The 22,462-nt window shown below is 35.9% G+C and overlaps 1 protein-coding gene across 1 annotated transcript in view; it reads left to right on the top strand.

Annotated features, from left to right (window-relative positions):
- LOC117411047 (CUB and sushi domain-containing protein 1-like) overlaps positions 1–22,462 on the top strand; it is a 615,018-nt gene that overhangs the window by 142,174 nt on the left and 450,382 nt on the right. Inside the window, exon 3 of the mRNA XM_034921683.2 lies at positions 16,712–16,824. Coding sequence (XP_034777574.2) covers positions 16,712–16,824 — 113 coding nt within the window. The remainder of the gene's footprint in view (positions 1–16,711; positions 16,825–22,462) is intronic.

Consider the following 22,462-nt stretch of genomic DNA (forward strand, 5'->3'; position numbering starts at 1 on the left):
GATGAGATGTTCCGCTCAATCTGCGCAGGGTCCCAGCCTCGGACCCTGCGCAGAAGGCTCACAGAGTTTACAGGGGCAGCTTCCTCAGCTAGTCAGCTGATCCCTCTACAGTTCTGGGAGCCCCGTCCTCCCCCCTCCTCTACCTGCCTTTGAGCCTGTTGCAGAGCATACCCTGCGCACAGGCTCCAGCCCATCGAGTTTGCAGCTGCTCACGGTCTCCTTCAAGGAGCATTAAGAGGACGAGGCATTCAAAGCAGGCTAAGGATATCTCGGAACTGAAGAGCCAGATGGCTCAGGTTTTAGAGTATCTGGTTAGGCAGCAGCCTCTTCCCCTTGCTCCTGCCCCAGAGCAAGACGAGGCGATGTGCAAGGAGAAACAGGATGAGATCTGAGTCGCGGCTTCCTGGGATGGGGACTCATTTGTGCAGCAGGAGACAGAGGTCCAGGAGACGGGCCCCAGCTCTGAGATTGCCTCAGAGACTGGAGTTACCCCTCCCTCAGTTCGGGAGCTTATGGAGTGAGCCTCCAACTTCTGCCAGGTCCCCCATTTCTGTTTCTCCAGTTCCTTAATACAGGTACTTACTTGTTTGTTCCAAGCATTTAATTGGTTGTATCATATATCTATTTCTTGTAATGTGTTATGTGCCTTAGGTAGCTGTCATTTGGAAGCCTCTTGTGGTAATTCTCTCAAGAGGTCTATTCCTGAACCATTTTTTCAGACATACAGTATATAAAACATGATAAAAGTAAAGCTTAGCCCAAGGAATAAAACCTATAAACAAGATTTTAGTACAAACTGCACATGGAATGGGATTATAATTAATTTTTGCCCTAACTCTAGGAGTCAGACATAGTAGCACACAGTAATGACAGCTAGCTTTGTTTGAACCATATAGTGTTCCTTCAAGTGTTTTATCAATAGTTTATTTTTGTTAGTCAATGTAAGTTATAAGCACCAACATTGCAGCAAACAAGAGAACCAGCACAACGTCCAAAAAACAGGTTTATGATGAATTGTGTTCTTTATAGCCCCATAGAAGTAGGTCCTACGATATATGGATGAGCATTATGCCTTAGCAGCACATACAATCATGCATAGCATAGCTCTACGTTATTGCTGATGTCTATATAATGATTTTCATCTTGCTTTCTGAAATTCCTGGAGGAGTACTGGAAGTACTTCAAAGTATTTTATGTATTCATTTCCAAGAGATGGAAGACCAACTAGACTAGGGAAGACTTGATTACGTTTTTTTGATGTAGTCTAATGAAAAATCTTGGTGATGTTTATTTGTGGAAAATAAATGTGTTGTGTAAAATAAATAAAAAATCAATACAAAATTACATTGGAGAAACTGAATGTATGTTTTTTGTAAGAATATAGCATAATTTTATATTAAAGGTACTAAAAGAAGTTCCTGTTTGTAGGCACGAGAGACCCTTCAAAATTACAATGTTTTGCTGGACCACTGGTCCAACATGAAAAGTTCTTAATTGTTTAGTTTACTGTTAACGCCGCAGGGTTCTGCTGCTATTGTAAGTAGAAGTCAGCAGCTCAGATAAATAAAAAAAAGCTTAAATGATCTAAGTCCCAGTCAAGACCAGTCTTATGGGAATAGTTGTGAAAAGGTTAGCCTGGATGAGAAAATCCCATCTGCACATCCCATTAGAACGTCTTAAAGCAATCTTTTTTGGCAGATGCTCTTCCTAATTGGTTCTTGGTGCTCTGTGTTGTTATTTTCCTTAATCTAATCTGCTGACTTCCTATTTTTCCACACAAGAAGAATGAGATATTAGTAGTCCTTGGTGTGGTAGTGTTTTTCCTTTAGCTTGCCCACTTGTCTTTGCTGTTGCATTGCTGACTGACTTTCCAGGGGCCAGCTGTTCTGTGGACTGAAGGAAACCTTGCATTTTATAGCAACCTCCCTTTGTGATTAACCTTCTTTAAGTAGAGTTAACATGCAGTGGTTCCGCAGTGCACCGCAAGGTTCAATTATGGGGGAAAGTATTTTTCGATACAATTGCATCGACAACGTTTCTCCTGAAGAACCACATTTCTCCTTACAACTTAACACCTTTACATCTGTGTAACATTTTGAATTCTGCTCTGAAAATGGAATAAATAAACCAGTCAAATGAAGGTTAGGACTTAAGCAAATCGTGGAAGGTGGATTTATATCAACATCTAACAACAATGTTTATTTTTAAATTCTTTTTTGGCTTCAAAATAACAAGCAAAACATTGTATCATGCCTGTTCTCAAGTCTGTGCTTAGGGACAAAAGAAGCTGGCAGTTCATCAAACTCATTTTTTTGTTTGGCTCTATAACTACAATTAATAACTTTTAATGATAGATGCATAGCTGTACTTTTCATTCCTTTTTTTATGTTGGCTGAGTGCCCAAATCCATCAGCCCAAACCTGAATCATGGCAACATCAATTTGGTAGCAATCAACAGCTATCTATCCTGTATGTAGGCATTGACATACGGCTATGACCACAAGTTTTGCATCACCCTATAGAATTAACAAACTTTGTTTCATAGTTTAATCAAACCTGTTCAATACTGATACGTTAACAAATTGAATTACATGCCGCTTTGTAGTTTTCCATATACTTAATGAAAAACTGACAAAAATGAAAAAATGTGACATTTCGAAATCTACCATGAAACACTGATGTTAAATAAAAGATCTACATTATGTTCATATATATATAAATGATGTCTCAATCCTAAAATGTTTGGCCATTGCTGTGCAGTGGGTTCCATGGAAGATGTTCCTGGTACTGCGGTAAACTTGCAGTACCTCGAGGCATGTCACAGTATACCACAGTTATTATGCGTTGCAGCTTGTGTAAAGCCAATACTTTCTTTTTCCAGCAGTGGACTCCAGAGAGCTTTTAGGAATTTAATGGCCTGTATATTGTTGTTTGTTAACAAGATGCTTTCTGCTTTAGATTTGTTTAGTGCCCCCTCTCTCTGCAGGGATTCTGTATTAATTAATTAATTAATTAATTAATTAATTAATTAATTAATTAATTTGTTGTTTGACAATTAAACTACAAAAGCAAAACATAAATCCATATAAAAAAAAAGTTCTTCCCATACAAATGCAGGCATAAAAAATCTGTATAAAAAACCGAAAACAAATCAATTAATGCTAGTATATATTATCTATCTGAAAAACAATGTTTTCTTCAGGTCTGCAATTTGTGCAACATGATAGCAACACTAAATGTTACAATACTTTATACCATTTTTACAAGTATTCAAATCAACAAATGCAATTTTTTGGCCAAGTGTAATACTACTCGTTAGTGAAAATAAAAAATACATTTCTATCAAGCTGGATGGATCAGTGTGTTAAATTGTTATCGATTCATGCAAGCCCATGCAAGTGATCCATGTGATCCTTATTCCTTTTTTTCCTATTCCCTATTCATGAAGGAAAAATGAAATAACACTAATATTTCCTTAGTCCTTATTAAATCCGAATAGAGAAAAAGGAAATGTCATGGATGGCTTTGTGGGTGACGTCAGACGGGGAAATACAGGCAACACAGGGACTGTGGGGTGAAACGCAATTGTGCTCTTTCTTTATTAAATAAAATATTTAAACAGAAACAAATCACTGAACGCAAAACAAAATGGCACAATGACCAAGCAAACAAAATAGAACACGGAAACTAAAACAAGTACTGTGCAGATGCAAATACAGCGTGCATAGCATTTGTCTTTTTAGATATCTCTCTTTCTCTCCTATCCTCTACTACAACACATCCTTCCCCGGTTAGCAAAAGCTGCTGGTTTATATAGTGGTCAAGGGATTAACTGGTTATCAATTACCTCGTTTATCGCTCCACCACATTCCGCACAGGTTTTCTAAGGCGTATCATTAGCTGCCGACCACGCACTCACAGGATGTATTTTGGCAGGGATGAGAAGTAAACATCGTCCCTGCCAACTACATTTAACTATAATAATAATAATAATAATAATAATAATAATAATAATAATAATAATACAAAAATACAAATAAGCATTGGGGGCGGGTGTACCCCGTCACAGGGCTGAATAGGAAAATAGTATTTTCTTGCAAATTTGAGACATCCAGGGTCAGTTTTGTAGGCAAAAAGCTTATATCTGAGGCTCAAAAAGACCAGGTGACACCAGCCCCAAAGGCTTTGCCTATTTTCTTCTAAGCATGCCCCACCAAAAAGTTGCTTTTTTCCTTTTTCGCTGTGAATACAGAAATAAACTTTTCACTGGGAGCATGTTTCTTGCAAGTTACCTTAATAATTTTACATCATTTGTTGTAGTAACCACATTTTTTATACCAAATCTGAAGAAAACAAGAAGTGTTCACTGACATATGGCTTGTAGGAATATGAAGAATAGCTTCATGTAGTTTCTTCATTCAATGTTCATTTTACAAAACTGAAATACTCATATTGAGAGTGTTTAAATGATTTTGAATTGTATTACTTAGGTGTCTGGTTCTAGTTTTGTAAAATTAGCATGTGTTTTGTGCCATGATGTTTAAGTATTATAGCTAGAAACTAACTAAAACATTTTACACTCTTGGTAGTGACCTTCTGGTTTGCAGAAATGCTGAACCATGTATTTATTACAGTATTATATTATTGCAGTGCACTACTTGCAAATGTAACTACAGGCAGATTGCAGGTTATTTAAAATACTGTAGCAGCAAGACTGCTGGCTTTGACCAGTTACATCATATCACACTAGTCTGGGGCTCGTTTCCCAATAGCCACTTGAACTGAAACAACATTGTAAGACCATCGTATGATCAACGTTTCAAAACTGCAGTGTTTCCCGAACACCATCATAACTCCATTAGCTCTTGAACTCCGTCTTGAGTTCATGAGCGGTCTGGGGCAGTCGTGAAATATTTGTGGAGGTTGTTAATGCATAGCAAGACCATCAAAACCTAAAACACAACAACTCAGCAATTGAAACATGGCTGCTATACACAGAATATTGGAGTTAAATCATTTACATCGTCGTAGGCATCCACGTAGCAGATTTGTAAAGAATAATGCTAATATACGGGGTCATTTAAATCCATTAGACATTCTAGAAGATTGTGAAATCATAAGAAGATACAGGCTGCCTCAGAATGAAATACTGATTTTGCTTGAGCTGTTGGAACCTGACCTAAAAAAACACACACACAAAGAAATTTTGCCTTAACCCCTGCTATACAGTTACTCTGTGCCTTGCTTTATTTTGCTTCAAATAGTCGGAGACGGTCTTGTATTAAGCAAAGCTTCTGTGTCATGGTGTGCCCAGCAGTGACTACATCGCTAGTAAAGCATGCTTCACAATTCATACAGTTTCTAAAAACACAACCTAGAATTTCTGATAGTCATGGTGGGTTCTATGAAAAATCGCAAATTTTCCACGAGTTGTGGGTTTAATCGATGGGATATTAATTCCTGTAACAACCCTACGTGACGACGAGCCTCTCTGTGTCTCCAGAAAGGATTATGCTGCCATCAGTGTTCAAGTGGTGTGTGTGATCATCTTGGACTCATAACATACATCGTGGCAAAATTGCCAGGGGGGGACCCACAATGCTTTTATCTGATCCAACTCTTCATTCTGCCAAGCAGCAGAAAATGGGCTATTTAATGAAGGGTGGTTGTTGGGGAACAGCGGCTACCCTTTAAGATCATATCTCCTGAACCCCATTTTACATCCTGCAATGATGCCGAGGAGAGGTACAGCAACGCACGTTGGCTAACTAGAAGTCTAATTGAATGTACCATCGGTGTATGGAAAATGAGGTTTCTCTGCATAGACACATCTAGTGGAGGACTACACTTTACACCAAGTGTTGTGGTGTGATTGTTGCAACAGCGATACTTCAGAATATTGCAGTGAGACCTAAAGCACTGTTGCCTGAAGAGGATGTGACACGTGAGTCTGAAGAAGATGTAGCAGAGTTGGATGTGGATGTTGATCATGGAAGAGATTTCAGTGCTGGCAGAAATGTGCGGCAGAATCTTATCCAAAATGTGTTTGACAGTTAATTGATGAACATTGAAGATACCATTAACAGTTGCTCAACTATTACAATAAAAGGAGAAATAAACAACCATATGTACACTTCACACCTATATACTGTATACTGTGTGTGTGTGTGTATATATATATATATATATATATATATATATATATATATAATTTTTTGTTAATGTCTGTAATACAGTCGGACTACATAAGTGTGTTGCATACAGAAATGCCTCTGTAAGTGATTCTGCAGCAGCAGTTGATCACATAGTGGGATCTGAAAGTTGCTTTGGATAAAAGCGTGTGCTAAATTAATATTAATACTTCTGCAAACATTGGGAGTCTAACTTTGTGCAATCGACTTGCCTTTAAACAGAAATTAAATTAATTGATTGTAAGTAAGTTTATAAGTAAAACAATAAGGTCCTGTGTAAATGTTTTGCTTTACTGTTCAGGGTTTGTGAAATATATTTTGAGGACTATACATGTATATGGTTTATTGTTTTATCGGGAACGTTGAGTGCTGGTGTTGCTTCCACAGATATGGAACCACTGGGATTTGACTGGAATCCAACTCTAAATAAAGATAAAAGGGGTACAGGGGCAGAACATAATAGGTTTGTTCATGTATTTATTTTACTTACTTTGACCCATAGCCACAGTGCCACCCACATCCACACCCACACCCACACCCACCTTGTCCTTCTGCCAAGTGGTCTGGCATAATGAACGGAATCGAAAATACTGGGTCGCAAAAATTGTGCCTCAGCAACTGCATGCTGCTTTCCCATAATTTCTATTTTTTCTTTTTTTTAAGTTCTTGATATTGCAAGAGTATTTTTTCCAAATTTGTGTAGATTTTTCCCAATATGTCAGTTTTCTCACTCTTTATGGTGATTAACTCCTGGCTGCATCCACAGGTGATCTTGCTGTTCCGCTTACGTTTACCATGTACCGATGACTCAAGTCTTTCGGGTGATGATATTGCCTCACATTCCGCTACATGAAACCCCATGTCTACAGGCACTTCTTCTTGTGCTTCTTCCCTCTGTGTTGAACACGAGGGTACGTCGACATCAGTAGGGAATTCTCTGCTGGCCAGGATACCATGTACAGCAGTGGGTCCCACTATGTTTTCAGCCTTTTCTTCTTTGGCGGTTGACATAATAGAGCATTGACCGCCACCCCGTTTTTTGTTGCTGCTTTTTTAATACCTTCCGTTTCGCTAAGCTAGCAAAATCCTGCCATTTCTTGCGGATGTCTTTTCCTTCTCTTGCAGGGCCAGTACCTGAGGCATTCATTTTCTGAGCTATGTCTGCCCACTTACTGATTTTAGCTTGATTTGTTACACTGGTTTTCAGCTTGCTAAAATAAAGGAGATTTATTAGCTTCTACCTCATTCACAAGTATTTCTATTTCAGTTTTAGTAAATACATTTTTTGTATTCTTTTGCCATCATCACAAACACACTGTTTGCCTTAGTGTGCATTTTTTCTTCTCTCCAAACAAGCATAGACTTCTTTGCACCACATATATGTGTTTCAAATGTGCCCTTAATTGGCAATTTCACGGATCCACACGATGCACTTTATGATCACTAATTAAGTTGGAGTTTCACATGGGGTTTTGAGAAACACACTTGAAGATTGACTGTAAACAGTTGAAGTGTATTGTGTGATTAATCTTCAAACAGCACGTTCCACCGCTATCGGGAAACAAGCCCCTTTTTTAAACAAAAAAGAATGCTTTCATACGTGATTCTCACTCGCTTTCATACCGTAAGAACAACTTTTTTTTCCTACCAAATCTCATAGAAAGTGTTCTCTTTTCCCATTTCTGCCAGGCATTTTAGAGATGATCTAGAAAGTGCTTTACTAGAGGTGGTTGGCTATTTTGTTATATATAGTCCCAATGAAATGTCCTTCTGTTCATTTAAATACAAACATTTCTGTGATAAATGTTTGCTTTCATAGCATAAAAATAAAATATTAAACAATTACCCATTTAGTGAAGTCACGTTACATGCTAATACATATATACAAAAGTAATACCGTATAGGGCTGCTCAATTACAAAACCCATTGATCACTAAACTATTTCTTGATAGTCAACACACAACCTGACATACCCAGGATGGATTTAGGTCACTAAATCACTAGCTTTATTACACTTGGTTGGATTGGCTGATGCAACTTCACACGAACTTCTGCATCAGCAAACTGTCCATCCGTTGCCAATGTGCCAGTACACCGCCCATCTAACATGCTCAGCCCCGAGATACAGCAAAATAAATAATCAAGTAACATTAAGCCCCTGCCAATTATTAAAGATATGATGATTCACTGTCCCTGCTGGCTAGGCAGTAAACTAGTCTACAGTTAGGATACTAGTACAGTAAAACTGTTGTGTTTGTTCAGTAAAGAATAATATTGGAAGAGCTGAGACCCACTGGACACAGTACAAATCTATGTTTGTTTGTTTTTTTGTTGTTTTTTTACTGTAACTATAGATTATGCACTGAATATAGTATATCATTTTGTGTAGCCGGGGAATGCCTCTTTATTTCTTTTGGGCAGTATGTGCATTTGCTAAGAAACCTTGGGCAATTGCTCATTTACCTATATGTAAGGTTGTATGTTCCTCCTTACACTTTTTTCACAACCATTCGATCAATTTATTTAGAAATGCAGATCTTTGAGAATTATGTCAACTCAGTTCTAACATGGTTAGAACAGTCATGTGGGTCTGTTGTTTCACTTTGGCTCAGTTCTTGTATTTCTTTCTTTTTTAATGTCTTTGTACATTGTATTGTTTTATAATTTTAATACTGTTGCTAAGATATTTATTTGCTTTCAGTAACTTCCTACTCATGAAACGCAAATATTTATACGGTTATTTTTACATACATTGATATTAGTTCAGTTATGTATTTCTCTTGATGTATTTGTGTTTAAAATATTGATGTTATTTAATTTTAATTGGTGTTTAAAATAGAAAATAGAGACTACATTGGGCTAAATTCTCAAACTTTTTACCCTGACCAGAAATGAACAACTCAGACACTGTACCCAATCTGTAGGTATGTGCTTACTGTAAATACATTGCTGATCATCTATAACAATCGCTAATAAAAAACTATGGTAGATCGGTAGGTACATGTCCTTGATAATATTCTGTTGAGTGTAGTGGTAATGTACTGGTAAGTGAAGGACATATGGGTCTAAGTGGAACAGAAGATTGAGAAGGTCATTCTAATTAATTATTGCATATTTTTGATATTTTACTGTGTCCAAAAGAGCAGTGATATGGTAAATACAGGCATACAACTGTACCTTTGTGTAAGTTATGAGACTTTCTAATTTTGTATTGATAATGGTATCTGCCAGGGATATATTGCAATCAGTGTCGTGTCGTGCATAGCATGTCAGGGACTCCTCAGCAAAAAATCGATGTGGGCCCCGTTTTTCACTCTTTACTGACTTGTAACTGCAGAATACCGAGTACGTATACTTACCAAACAATTAGTTAAAATTAGTCTTTGGGATTTCATGGCAATTAAATTATCCACAATCTTGTCCGTGTTCGATTTTCTTCCTTGTGCTTGTTCTATACTCAACAAGGCTAGTCCCAGTGGTCATTCACATGGTACTTCTGGTGTAATTAGTTTTAATCAGCTTAAGTTTAGAAAATGATCTCTCAGCAATGGTAACAGTGGCAGGAATGATTCAAAATAAAAACAAAACAGATCCATGATCTATTATAAATCACTTCACTTGGTGATCACTAATCTTAATAGGAAAGTTAGCCCTCTGTTGGATATTCCTCTCCTTTAGGGAAATTATCAATCGCAACTTCAGCACCATCATTTTCTAGTACTGTTTCATACTATTACTTGCTCGTCACTCTTTCTATACACTTCATTTTTTTCTCAGCTTGTATTTGCCATTGGATCAGGCTCAGACAGGGGTATCCCTCGCTTCTTTTTGTGTTTCGATGCTTTTAAAAAATAAATAAAAACAAAAAATAGAAAATCAATTTTAGGATGTTTCTGATTATGTCATTCTTCTTCTCTTTTCTTTTTCCTCTTCTGAGCTCCACTTTGGGGTTGACATTGTCACTTACTGCCTGCCTCTGTTTCAAGCTTTCTCTGGTTTTATTGAAAAATGTCCGCACTTAATAAACCTTACTCCCAGGCCCCATAGCTATGCTATGGCGGTATAAATAATAGATAAATGTATGCATACTGTGTTTACTTGAAATAAAGTTGACTCTTAATCCAAGTCTCAAGGCAAATAAATAAAAACAAAATTACCAATGAACGTTAATTTCAAGGTGCCAGCATGACACAGTCCATTAAAATCACCAGAGGGGTTATCAAAAGTGTCAATGTATAATTAGTCAGTGTAGTTTAACTACCAAACCATAAAGGTTAACAAAAAAACATGTATTAGAGATGTGAAAACTGGTACTTAGGTATTCTGATTTACGACTCATGGCTCACTCCAAACTTCGTAATGGAATCCACTGCACAAGACCAACGAGATCTTCCCAAGACAACCTGGTTCATGTTTCACATGCCTTTTACAATACCTTATCAACATAGCTGCAAAGATAGTGGACAAACCATATGAACGCCATATGGGACAAGCAAAATAAGCAAAGGCAAGTGCAGGAGAAGACCTTTCAACAAGGATGGACCCAGTGAACTGATCTAGCCAGACTGACAAATGAAAAGTTAACTTGATCTACAAATTATCTATTGCTGGATAATATGTTAGATGATAACTGCATCATTAGGTGCTGCTGAATCAGAACTTCTGAAGATTTTCTTGTTGGCTGTGTTTTTTTTTTATTTTTAGCTTTATGACTCCTTAGAAAGAAGCTAGAAGAAACACATTTCACTGATTTAATCAAAGATCTATACTTTTGTGCTATCCTGTTCAGTCACGACATTTCATTTAATTGTATACTGTAATTTGTGGCTTCAGGTTGTAGTTGGTTTGGAGAAATGGGTACAATACACTTACAAAAATATGTGACAGGAAAAATAACTGTTATACTCATTATGACAAAATGAAGTAATATCAATACAATACAGCAATTAACAATACAACAAACGTCTGTAAGGTTAAAAATGGTTAAAATAAGTGAATCCATCTCATTCATATACGAGTATAGAAAAGGCTAAAATACTTTCATAACTACAAATAGTGAATTATCGAGATAGTCTGTAAGAAATTAACCCTGGTCCTGTACTCACTCACTCACTCACTCACTCACTCACTCTCTCTCTCTCTCTCTCTCACTCTCACTCTCGTCAGTGAGTTATATACTCTTTTGTTAATTAAAACCCTCCTTTTCCAAGTGCAAATTAACTCCTGATAAATTATGACAATTAACACAGATTTCCTTTTAAATTCCCACGCAAACAAAAGAAATAGTCACAAGAAGCCCTGCTCGTTAAGATGTTAACATTATTTTGTAATTCAACATAATTTCTGAAATCACATAAGCACGATTATTTAAAAATGAAATAGGCACAACGACCGCTTGAAAATGCCAAAATCAATGCTACATACCGATTTCTTGATTAATACTGGAGTTATCATTTACAAACTTTTGAAAATCCTGCCCACAAGTACCTTAAATATAAACAGTACAAGAAAGCTTAACTGGATTTTTACAATATCTGCAAGGCATATTGAAAGATGGCAGCTGTTGATGTATTGCTCAGGTTTTTAAATGGCATGTTTTAGATTCTTACATATTGCTGTGGAAGAAAGCACTGGGGGACCACTCCGCTAATTTAATGAATACATTTCTTGAATGCCTGTCCATACAGTTTAGGATTACCAAATTTCCACAGTGAAAAACTGGGACATTTTTGTTTCTTCAATTCACTGACGCCGTAGCAACTGTGAAGCTGTTAACAAAAATAACAGTATATAAAATAACACAATAATAGTTTAAAAATTAAACATCGGGTGAAAGACAGATTTAAAAAATAGATCAGCTATTAGCCTACCATTTAAATATATGGCATTTCTAGATTATTATTTTTTAAAATTTGTGTTTCTACACCTAATTGTATATCTTGTGTAAGAACCAAACATCTGGGGGTAAACACTAGTCTTATGTGTCTGTAAAAATTATGAACATGTTTTTAATTGTCAGAAATAAGCAGTCCAAACTGTACTCCCGTTGAAGAAGCAAAGTATATGTTAAATGCAGTGGATGTCTGTAGAGATTAATGTGAACTAGGGAATGCAATAGTTTGAAATTAATTCAAATCAGACTTTAATAAAATGTGGCTTTCTGGAGTAATGTAACAAATCTGTTTCCAAGAGGCATCCAGAGGTTACAAAGAAACTTTAAAAGCAAAATTCTTCACTTGCTTAAATACTCTTGCTCTTGTTTGAGAACCCATTAAGCTACAATCGAGTGTAGGTGTAGTTCAGGTTAAATGTGTAGTTGAGTACTGACAAACAAAAGTAATCTGATGGAAACTAGACTGTGCTCAATCTTTTCAAAAACAAAAAAGAAACATACAGGTTTACTTCTGTGCTTTGGTTTGTAGCGCCACTACCAGGTAAAGGACCATATATAATTTGATTTTTTTTACATTTGTGGTAATTTAATAACAAAGAGCTTAAATATGGATACATTTAATATACATTAGTTTGGGGACTCAAGGACATTATCAGCCTAGACTTGCCTTGAGTTAGATTATGAATAAATGAATTACAAAAATCTATTACATTTTTAGGACATTCTTAGTTAAGGATGTGGACCAAATTTAACTGGTAGGCCCATTCTTCAGTTTTGCCTACATGAAGAAAAAAAAAATCAAAAGACTGATAATTAAATTCTTTGAATATAATTTTGTTTTCAAGGCTTTTGTTTTGTGTTAGTGAAACAGCATTAGGGGGCAAATGGGATTCATGACTATTCTGTTCTTTCTTTATTTATTATAAATATATTTGAAATGTATGATTAATTTCAGATCTATACATATGATTATATATTTCAGTATTAAAAGCCATATTAAAAATAAACACATCATTAAGAGGAGTGTTTTTACTTGCAGAAAGATATACTGTGAGTCCAATACATACAGATTTATTCTGTTTTGCATTTCCCTTTAATTGGAATGAATTCAACTTGATTCAGTGTGCAACATAGCTGCTGCTGGAAACTTTTACTGAATATCGCTAATAAGCTGAAGGTTAATTGGAAACAACAATAGGGAACATGTCATAGTTAAAAAAAAAAATGCCACATCCATAGACATTTGAAGAGTCCTGGTATAAAATAAAAAAATAGTTTGCTGACTGTAAATAAAACGCATACCACGGACGTGAAATGGTCTTTAATATTATCTTTAGTTTTAATAAGAACAGTTTATCTAAACCATTTCTGTCTTATATTGGCATAAGATAAAATACTTTCTAGTGTAATTTGAATTACATGTCTCATTAGTAGTCAGGAAAAACAATTTATTTTCAGCCTCAGTTGTTAGAAAATGACTCTTCTGTCATAATTATATGCTTTTTTGACAGACACATTTCAGTGATTGGATGCTTGACCTTTTCTGAAATGATGCATAAAGATATAACTGATTCTAAATTAATTTCTATACGTATGTAAAGTTTAGCAGCATATAATAGCATAATATAGAGCAGTGGTCCTGGAGAGCTACTGGATCTTCTGGTTTTTGTTTCAACCGAGCTCTTAGTTACTCAATTGCACCAATTATTGGCTTAATTAGTCAAAATTAACAGGTGTTCCAGATCTTTAGCCATTGATGAAATAGACCCCTATATAAATCTGAGGATTTGGGGCTCTCCAGGACCAGGGTTGGAGACCCCTGATATAGACAGATAGAAATAAACTAGAAGCCTTCTGAAAGAAAAGCACACACGTGGGAGTTCATCAGCTGTCCTCTACTTTAGAGAAGTAGCACCCGATTGGGGCTTAATAGATGTCATCACAGGATGGTCTGCCATTATCTGATAGCTTGACCTCATAATTCAATCCCTCTGCAACTCTGACTATACATCTCTAAGAGTTCCATACATAATTGAACAGAGTTTAATTTTAACTATAAGACAGCAATAAAGATCTTAAATGTGAATCCACTAGTATCTACATCAAGCTATTTTTAGCACAGTCCCTTGGAAACAGTTATAATTTGACTAACATGCTGGGTCCATTTACCTCCCAGCCGACTTTAAGAACAACAGATGTGAATCCTGTTTGTGACACTTCTGACATACATCACAGGATATTATTTTTTCACATTAACATAATAATAGCATTGCAGCAGTTGCAAGGTGATAGAAAACACATTTTTCAATATGTCATCCTTTCTTCCTTGTTCAGGCAGTATTCTGATTTTTATTTTCTCCATTCTGTCAAGAAGAAGGACTATGATTATAAGGCTGGACTCATACCACGCTGCAAGATGTGATTTATTATGGCTTACAGTATTAGATTGTAAGGATGTCCATTGCCTGGAGTAGGACTTTACAATGTTTTCTTACACTAGAACTTTTAATAAGGACAGGCCACACAACCAAGCTTGTTGAACCCAAAAGTTGTATTAGCAGGCTGGCTGAATAATGAGCATTGGTAGGTATACAGTCCAATTAAACTCAACAATATATAAGGCAGATGGGCCGCGTGAAACAGGCAGCAACAAAAGTGTGTACGAATATGCGTATTCCCAGCAACCAGAGAGAGAGAGAGAGAGAGAGAGAGCTTCCCCAGTGGTATGTCAACATTTTAACATCAGGGAGGATAACCTGACAATGGTCCAGGATAGAATGGGGGATATTGCTTCTTTATGTTTGTTTTAGACCCGCTGGATTTCCTTAAGTTTCAAAATGAGAAAAATGAGAATAATAAGAATGTATTTAATCCTGTCAGGAATGTAGTGATTACGGTTGCAATTCCCTTATTATAAAATGCCCGAATCACTCAGCCTCTAGGTTGCTTTGTGAAGTGAGAATGAGCCTCTCAACATTAGGGATCACCCAATGCAATGTATTTTTGATTGTTTGGTTTGCTTTGTTTTTTTTGTCAAATTCCAATGCAGTCCCTGAGTGGCTCATCCAGTTAAAGCGCTGCTGCTGGGAGCGCAGGATGAGTCACAGCTTGGAAGGTGCTGGTTTGCGTCTGGGCTGTGCAAAGAGGCTAAACTTTGCTGGGTACGCCGAAGGGGGCGTCACATTGGCTCTGACACTCCTGGGGTGGGGGATGGGAAACCGGCAGGGACTCTTTCTCCTCATCGTACAACAGAGAACCCTACTGGCCAGGCACAGAGCACATTCAGAGTGGATAAAAAGCAGGGCTGATCTCTGTTCTCTGGGATCAGTAGCCCGCACACTTCTGCTCTGGATTGCTCAGCGTAAAAGCCATTCTGGCTTTAGGCTTGTGAGATTGGAGGACACTCACACACCCTCAGAATGTCTGTGCTGTGTGGGGACCCACTGCAGTGAGGAGAAAAAAACAGAATTGGGCATTCCAAATTGGGGGCGAAAATAAATAAAAATAATAACTGGTCACTCTAAATTAAAAATAAATAAAAAATTAAAATGCAATCCTTTACTTCAATTATCAAATAATTTTGAATCAACAACATATCTTCAGTGTTGAATGCAAAAAACATATTGCTCTATATTTATTGCTTGTATTTTCAATCGTCTTCAATATTTTGTCCACCTAAAAGCTAATTGAATTGTTGGTCTTGAATAAGATTGTTCACATCCAATCAGAACATATACTCATTATCTAATACACATACAGTATAAGTAAAGGATGCAGGTTACCTAACACACAACAGCCTACTCTGATCCTTCCAATTCAAAATGTATACAGGCCTACATGAAAGATATACAAAAATAGTCAAGAAAATCTAGGGGAAAGAAAACACTCTCAGAGTGACATGCTGAGAAGTCGAAGCTGCCTAAAGGTATTTTTAATCACTAACTTATCACACAGCTTTTCTACATGGCATGAATGCATCACCTACCAGATTTAAAGGAAAACTATGCTAGAAAACAACATCTAGATCAATTATACATATATAAATAAATAATAATAAGTCCCATTCTGCAAACACTGTTCCATCTCTTGATTTTATAATGATATAAATTATAATTGCTGAGTCAACCTCGTCAATCACTTTTCAGTGTGATTCTGGTTTATTTAAACTTGGCATAGCAGCCATTACCAAACTGCTTTTCATTGAGGCTGTTGTTTGGTGAAAAACAGACATTTAACATTTTTCTTTTCTTTTATTAGTAAGGGTGCATGAAACTAACTGACATTGCAGAGTCTATTTCAGGAATTTCCTGTTGAAATAATGACCACTGAAAAAAGACCGCTTTACTTATGAATCCAAGGGTGGATTGTCATTATGGATGCTGTACCACTTTGAAGGACCATCCATAATGGTGTAGGCATGCAAAACTAAAGAATGTGCTGTAGGATGTTGGGATGTGATTCTTCATCTCATTGTTAGAGCTATGCTATTAGCCCAAACATTGCCCTCATGGATGATAACATTGCATCCTTACCAAGCCCCAAATCGTGCCATATAGAAATGCATAAGATAAATGTATTTTCCTCTCCCATCATTATTAATAAATCCTATTTTTTTTTTTTTTTTCAGGTTGTCTGGCTTTCAGTTGCCATCGCCTATTGTAAGCACAGGTTCAATTCTTGGACTTTGGTTTACTACTGACTTTGCAGTGAGTGCCCAAGGATTTAAAGCTATCTATGAAGGTAAGGCTTATGGGTTATTACATTTTACACCTGAAAAGTAATGTATTTGTGCTTGTTTTTAATTTTGTCAGCATATTTGGGTCTATACATGTAGGGCGCCATGCATATAGAATGGCTTTGTTCTGTTTCTTGGGGGTATTTTAAGCAATGTGTGTTGTTTTTTGTCACTAAATTAGTATTTATTTTATGCTATACAAAGTGTATCTGCAGTGCAAAAAGAGAAAGTTATATACAAAGCAATGGAAGATCACAGCTTTAATCAGCCTGCAGCAACTGCTCTGGGTAAACTTCAGGTTAAAGTTTGAACATTATGGAAGCTGAGAAAGCTGGTGGTGGCTGTGCCAGTTCTGTTATGTGGTTCCCTCAACGCTCTATTTCTCATGTTTGAATTGTATTTGGCATATATTTACTAACCTGGCTGAATGGAGTCTTGTCACAATGGTTAGTGTGCCCAGCAAATTTTTTTTTTTTTTTTAAAAGACTCCCCCGCATCCCATTTCATAATTTTGTATTTATTTATGTATTTATTTATTAGCAAGTTTAATATTTAAATTCATGATTATTAACTCCAAGTTAATCATTAGTGGGATTTTCAGCTATTTTGTCAAGCTTAAAAATATACTCAGCTTGGGCATAATGAGCTGGGATGTCTAACCATTTTGGTCAGGTCAGTAATTGTGTTTAATTTAATTTTAGTAAATGGCCAATTACATACTGTGTGGTTCAACCTAAAGTAAAATGAATGAGCATGAGTGGATCAAGCATACTAGTTCACAGACTTGAAAAGCAATTTTACATTTATTCCACGCCTATTTTACATTTATTCCACGCCTATGCTCAATTTCTGGTTGACCATTAGATCTATTTGAAAAAAAAAAAAAAAAAAACAACTGAACATTCAGTTATTGTTTGAAAGTCAAACCCAACATTGAACAGACGAACAGTATACAGACCAAATAACCAACCTGGGTTGTTTGCTGTCATGATCATGATTGTAAAAAATCACAGCACTCAGTGTACATGCATGTAATATTTAGATTATATAACAAGTAATGTACAATGTATGCAAAATGTTAGGCCGTCCAAAAAAAAAAAAACGTGTTTCGTCAATTTGCAAACCTTTTTAGCATCAGAAGGTGATTTACCCATCCTTTTTAGTCGTACCATTTTTTGGCCGCACACTTGCTATAGTGAGAGGAATGTGCGTGATATGTGCTGCTACGTCACATTCTCACAACAATGGAGACAGAATTTGGAGTTTCTAAACTGCATGGAAACCAAGCCAATTAAGTTATACAAACAATAAGATGTTTACAATGTATTTCACAATGCATTTTAATTTTGTTTAAAGTATGAAATAACTCGGTACTTCCAGAGGGGTATGGCCTACTGCTATAGGGACTAATGTTTATGATACTAAAGAATGAGTATTTTGTTTTAACTTCGTCCTGGGTCTCACTGCACCACGACTGGTCAACCCGAAGACAATGCCAAGCTGGTCTCTCGTCTTGAGGGTTCAGTATCTTAGCAACATTGACTGCTTATTTTTGGTGGGTAAAAAAAAGGTTACTTGGCTAGTCAGCGGTATGTGGTTTGCAGATGTGAGGTACTTGGGCATTTCAAATTGGGGAGAAAACAGGTTAAATACATCATTGGGCACTAAAATATATACCTGTAACTTTAGTAGAGGTATCTCAATACACTGACACACAGTCATAGACATGTCTAATTTTACTTACATATATTTTCGCTTTAATCTACATCACTGAAGTTCTTTTGTGGTTATTATTTTGAACCTTTCACTTCCTGTTGTTTTTGCTAATGGCATTTGATGTCATCTAGTTATCAGACCTGCAGGTGTTTCCTGCGGCCCTCAAGTTCTGATTTATGGGCCATTTCACCAGACTAATTGCAGTTTATTTGCCTGCAGAGTCTTGAGTGGCACGGCAGTGCATTAGATGCATGTCTAACCAAGTAGCAAATTTCTATCCCAGATGTTCTCAGCTAACAAAAATAGAAGTGTTTCAAATTGCCAATTTTATACATTCTGTCAAGCCTAATTAAGAAAACAGCATCCCCAAATATCAGTGTCAGTTCAGTCTGACAAAATAAATTATCTTATTAGCTATTATTTTTAGTACAATACAGTCAATTTGAATGCTTAACATTTTTGAAAAACATTTATTTTGTTTTAATCCTATTGGTCAATTTGCTTTGTCAATACTTTGATTCCCAAGGGTGAATTGTATTGCTGGGAACCAAAGGGTTGATATGCAAGTCTGAAAATCCTGCAACACTAGAGAGGTAAATATAGCATTCTTATAGCATTACTTTTGCTTTTTGGAAATTGTACCCTAGAGAAAACTGTTTCGACAAAAAAGCAATTTTTGTAAGCTACATTTACACAAGGTGAAAACATAAAAGCTTAGGCAAATGCAGGCACTAAAAAAACTGACACACCCATAATAGTGAAGTTCAAAGACATCGCTATTTGCTTGTTGCTTCAAAAGACTGCTCTAAAAAAATATTAATGACATTTTCTAGAAGACTTGATGTTCACTTACAAGTCTTGTGATTACATTAATTTTCCAAAAAACATATTATTTCTTTCAAGAAGTGAGTGAATAGTACTGCATCCAAGGTCCACCATGTTCATTAAACACGACAATAAAACCAAACTATATATATAGGGCTTGGATTTTTCAGTATTTATTTTTTGTTCAGTTCTGGGTGGGGTGGGAGGCTATCGTTTTTTATTATTATTTGGCCAAATTATTTATTTTCGATTATTAAAAATAAACACCACTTAAAGTGAGCATGTCCACATTAGGATTCCGGCAATGTAGAACTCTGGATGTGCATTTTAAATCCGAGAATTGTGAGAAGTAACAGATTTCATTTTACTCCCCTTTACCGTCCACGTATCTACCGTCCACGTTCATGGTCGTTAAGCCTGTTGCTAAGCAAATGACGCATTGACACAAATGACACGTATTACGTAGTGCACAAAATTGATGATTGGTCAGTTGCTTGGTTAGTTGCAATGTCTTAGCATACTGCCTGCCTTCTGAAATCCGTTTTCTTCATGTAGAAAGAGAGTAGTGAATAACTGACATTATTTAAAACATGTTGCCAAAACCAACGTTTACCGGCTTCAAAAGATAAAAACACAATCTTCTAAATAGATCTTCGGGGTTTTTTTTTCGGTTATTATCGGTTGATAATTGTGAAATTGTAGGGACAAGCTGCACTAAGCTGTATAACTGAACCAATTTTAGTCCGAATATCTCTTTCTTGATGGAAAACCTATTCAAGCACCTCCACTTTCTAAATTAAAATTCTTTACCTATCCATGCATTTCTTCATTCTGATGGGAAAGACCTAGCCCATGTCCAAGTGCCTGAGGTTCTGAAAACTAAAATCGGTTCTTAGGTTCTAATAAAATACCTTCAGTGTACAGTAATTCTTTTTCAGCGTTCAGTGATTATTCTTTAGAGATTTTGAGACAAGGTGCTGTGTGTATGCATGTTGCAAATACAGAAAAAATAGAAAACAGGGAAAGAGGCATTTTGGCAATTCAATTTTTTTTTTGTAATTTTGTTTTGTTTTCTTTTGTTTGTTTGGCATTTTTTGGGGGGGCTTGTTTTTTGTTGATGAGAATTATTAGTTTTCTAAGGAAGCTTTTGACAGCTGAGTCAAAATGGGTCTGTTAATTGTAAAACAAGATAGACAATTCATAGGGCATATATATCTTGTTGCAAATCTAATGGTATATTAATATTTAGCAACTTAAATAAAAAAAAAGTAATTTGTTTTCTGGTGAATTTAAATCAATAGGGGCAGCAGTGTGGAGTAGTGGTTAGGGCTCTGGACTCTTGACCGGAGGGTTGTGGGTTCAATCCCCAGTGGGGGACACTGCTGTTGTACCCTTGAGCAAGGTACTTTACCTAGATTGCTCCAGTAAAAACCCAACTGTATAAATGGGTAATTGTATGTAAAAATAATGTGATATCTGTATAATGTGAAATAATGTATAATGTGATAACTTGTAACAATTGTAAGTCGCCCTGGATAAGGGCGTCTGCTAAGAAATAAATAATAATAATAATAATAATATGGAAGTCATCATGTTCTGTTTTCAACTAAAGTGTCATAGGACTAAACAAACATTCTGCCTGAGCACAAACTGTACAACTACACTGCAGATTTGTAGATTTTTTTAAAACACCCAAATATAGCCTGACCTAAGTTTTAAGATTTTTTTACTTTTACAAGCATTTTTATATTCATATGTGGCTTAATGATTTAAAATTCATGTGTTTTACAGCATAGTTCTCTGCGTAATTTAAAAGGTTTATATATGTAAGTTAATATCAAAACAAATTTGGCCTTAACAGAGGGGTTGTATTAATACTAAGGGTACATATAATTTATTCTGACACATTTCCAATATAGTATTTTAATATTTTTTAAGTTACAAAACCAGAAAATATATTTATTTGGAATTGAGAAGTCAGTTTTTGTAACTGGATAGCACTTCATTGAACAGAAAACAAGTGTTCCTCTGAAGGGTTACTTGACTTATTTTTACCACTCATATCTGTGAACTCTCATAATTTACTGTAATGATCCAAAGCAACTGGTTGTTAAATGCTTCAGTGATGCACTACACTATTCCCTACTTCTCCTTGGAAATTAGACATTTAGTCTCAGGGACTAAATATCCAGGTTTTGTTCAGTATCATTCGAATAAATAAAACAAATACTGCATGCCGGGAACATCTTTACTTTTTAAGAATGCGCCTGTGTTCACATTGCAGATTTATCTATAAGAACAGCTGTGAAGTGCATATACATAACATACTGGAAAGCTAGTATAAATGGTTTGAGAATCAACTCGAAATGTATGGATTAATATCACATAGTAAATTTAATGAGATATGACATTGTGGGTTTCCTTTTCAAAGGCACAAGTTCATTGAGTTTTAGTGATTTACCATGTGTACTGTCATTCAGGCTGTAATTTTTTTTTTTTTTTTTTTAAGAAAACAAAATGCAAATTACTGCCCTAGGTTATTTAATTAAATTATTAATATATAGAAGATTACAGTTTCTTAATGACGGTGGTAATAATCGTATAGATGTCATGGAAGTCATTTGCCAAAGCACAATGAACTGTACAAACATTGCATCAAAATCAATCACAAAATACAAAGGCAGCAGTGTACATAATTATCATCAAGTGAATTAGGCTACTTTCCAACCATAACACCATACCCTTTTTATTTTATTTTTTAAATGTTTTACATTTTTTTTTATTCTGAAAAAAGGCTTGATGACATTGCAGGAAGTAGATTAAAATACAATATTTTACTCGATGAACTTCTGTGGAAACTGGATGAAGTTTTCTTGCCCTTTTGGATATAGGATATACAGTTTCAAACAAAAGATAGTTGATTTTCAGGACTACTTCAAACTTTATAGTGAATATTAAATATCTATGGTGTGACATGATTTACGTGATCCTACATCCATCTGAGGGGGGGAAAAAAATCCATTCACGTTTTTTTTTGTTTGTTTTTAACAGCACGATTTTGTTTGATGGACAGCATCTGTCGTCATAGCACTTGAGGATAGT

The sequence above is a fragment of the Acipenser ruthenus genome, chromosome 6, assembly GCF_902713425.1.
Source record: "Acipenser ruthenus chromosome 6, fAciRut3.2 maternal haplotype, whole genome shotgun sequence".
In the NCBI taxonomy this organism is placed as follows: Eukaryota; Metazoa; Chordata; class Actinopteri; order Acipenseriformes; family Acipenseridae; genus Acipenser; species Acipenser ruthenus.